The following is a 1,863-nucleotide window of genomic DNA, read 5'->3' on the forward strand; positions in this document are numbered from 1 at the left end:
GCTCCGGCGCTCTCACCCTTAACCTTGAGAGGAAGGGCTAGCCCGACCCCCCCCTCTTTCCCGCAAAACGGGGTGGCAAAGGGGGGCCCGAACCCGGGGGGGCCCCCTCCCCTTTTCCTTATCCTTAGGCACCCGTTTGAAACCCCCCCCCCCGCCCTTTTAAAAAAAAAACCCAGCACCACCGGAACCGGCACCCGTTAAACCTCCCTAAGGTGTCCCCCCCCCCCCCCCACCCCAAACTCCCCCAGCCGCCGGCGGTAGCGGGCGACGTGTCGGGTCGTCGCGGTTTGCGCAGCTGGCGGCGCCCCGACCTCTCTCCCGTCCGCAGCACTGCGGCGGCCGGCCCGCCTCCACCCTTGGCGCCGGAGATTCGAAGAGGAGAGGGGGGGGGGGGGGGGGAGCGGGTGGTGCGGGGCGCGCGTGCCTGCACTGCCCCGCGAGGATCTCGTCGCCGACCTTGACACGGAAGGCAGGCGAGACGTGGACCGGCGTGTTCTTGTGCCGCTTCTCAAACCGGTTGTACTTTTTGATGTAATGCAGGTAGTCCTTGCGGATGATGACGGTGTTCTTCATCTTGGTGGTCTTAATGACTCCCGTGATGAGCTTGCCCCGGATGTTGACCGAGCCCGTCCACGGGCACTTCTTGTCAACATACGTCCCCTCAATCGCGGTGCGCGGCGTCTTGATGCCAAGGCCAACAGACTTGTAGTAGCGCGACTCCTTCAGAGTAGTCTTCTTGCCCAGCACCCGCTTCTTCCCAACGAAGATGTTGTCCTGCTTCTGGAACGCCCGCTGGTTCTGCTCCACCTGCGCCGCGATAGCAGCGCCTGTGCAGCGGGGAGGCGGCGACGCGATCGGTATGGCGCCTTGAGAGGGAATCCGCTCGAGGCGGGCGGCGGCGGGCGGGGACGTGCTGGGCGGCCCTCGGCCAAGGTAACGGGTCCCCATCATGTGAGGCGCCGATGCTGGGGCGGCAGCACCTGTCATGCTGCGCGGAGGCAAGTCAGTCCCCGTGGCGCCGCGACGTTTTTCTTTTCCCCTTGAGATAGAAAGAATTTTCAGCTCCTCGAGTCTCCGAATGAGATGCTGGATGGAGAGGGGGGATGGCACTGTTCTTCCTCGATCGATCCTGTACTGTTTGTATTAATGACCCCCCCCCCTAATGAATGAACACACCAACCAGTGAGCCTCTCTCTCTCTCTCTCTCTCTCTCTCTCTCTCTCTCTCTCTCTCTCTCCCTCTCTCTCTCTCTTTCTCCCCCCCCCCCCCCAGTGAGGAGGGAGGGCGAGACGATCGAGGGGTCCCGTACCATATCGTGATCTGTGATCTGTAAGGGTCCGCCCGCAGGCGCATTTTGTATACCGACCGAGGCGGTGCCCGGCCGGTGCCGAGCGCAGGCAGAGCCCACAGGTCGAACCTTAAGACAGCATTGTAGATCCCTGGGCGGGGGTGGTGGAGAGGGCGGTCCGTCGGCGCCAAACCACCTCCCACCGAGGCGGGCAGGTTCCACGCGTTCCCGGACCGCCCCGTTGGAGGTAGACCGCTCGTCTTAGCCAATCAGCCTTAAGCGAGCGGTCTGGCCGTTGGAATGGCCGAGTTTGATGTGGACTTGCGTCCTCGCGTCGATCGTGGTTACACAAATGAGGGCCCTTGGGCAGTTGGGGCCTGTAGAGAACACAGCCCGACAGTCTGACAGCGCTGACAGCACTTTCTCCGACAGCCTGACACGAGCACGTATCTGACAGCCTGACAGCAGAGTCTGACAGGCGAGGTGCTCCGTCGCTGTCAGGCCCTAACGTGACAGCTTGACAGCTGCCCGACAGCCCGACAGCACACAGTGGCCTGACAGCAGCGCTGACAGCC

The 1,863-nt window shown here is 63.2% G+C and overlaps 1 protein-coding gene across 1 annotated transcript; it reads right to left on the minus strand.

Moving 5' to 3' along the window:
* Positions 1 to 197: 197 nt before the first annotated feature.
* Positions 198 to 987, minus strand: EMIHUDRAFT_255728 (hypothetical protein; the record flags this gene model as incomplete). Its single annotated transcript, XM_005771511.1, has 3 exons — positions 198 to 207; positions 431 to 827; positions 981 to 987. The coding sequence occupies 3 exons, from the start codon at positions 985 to 987 to the stop codon at positions 198 to 200; spliced, it is 414 nt and encodes a 137-aa protein (XP_005771568.1).
* Between the last annotated feature and the right edge of the window lie 876 nt (positions 988 to 1,863).

The sequence above is a fragment of the Emiliania huxleyi genome (assembly GCF_000372725.1).
Source record: "Emiliania huxleyi CCMP1516 unplaced genomic scaffold EMIHUscaffold_3815, whole genome shotgun sequence".
Lineage (NCBI taxonomy): Eukaryota > Haptophyta > Isochrysidales > Noelaerhabdaceae > Emiliania > Emiliania huxleyi.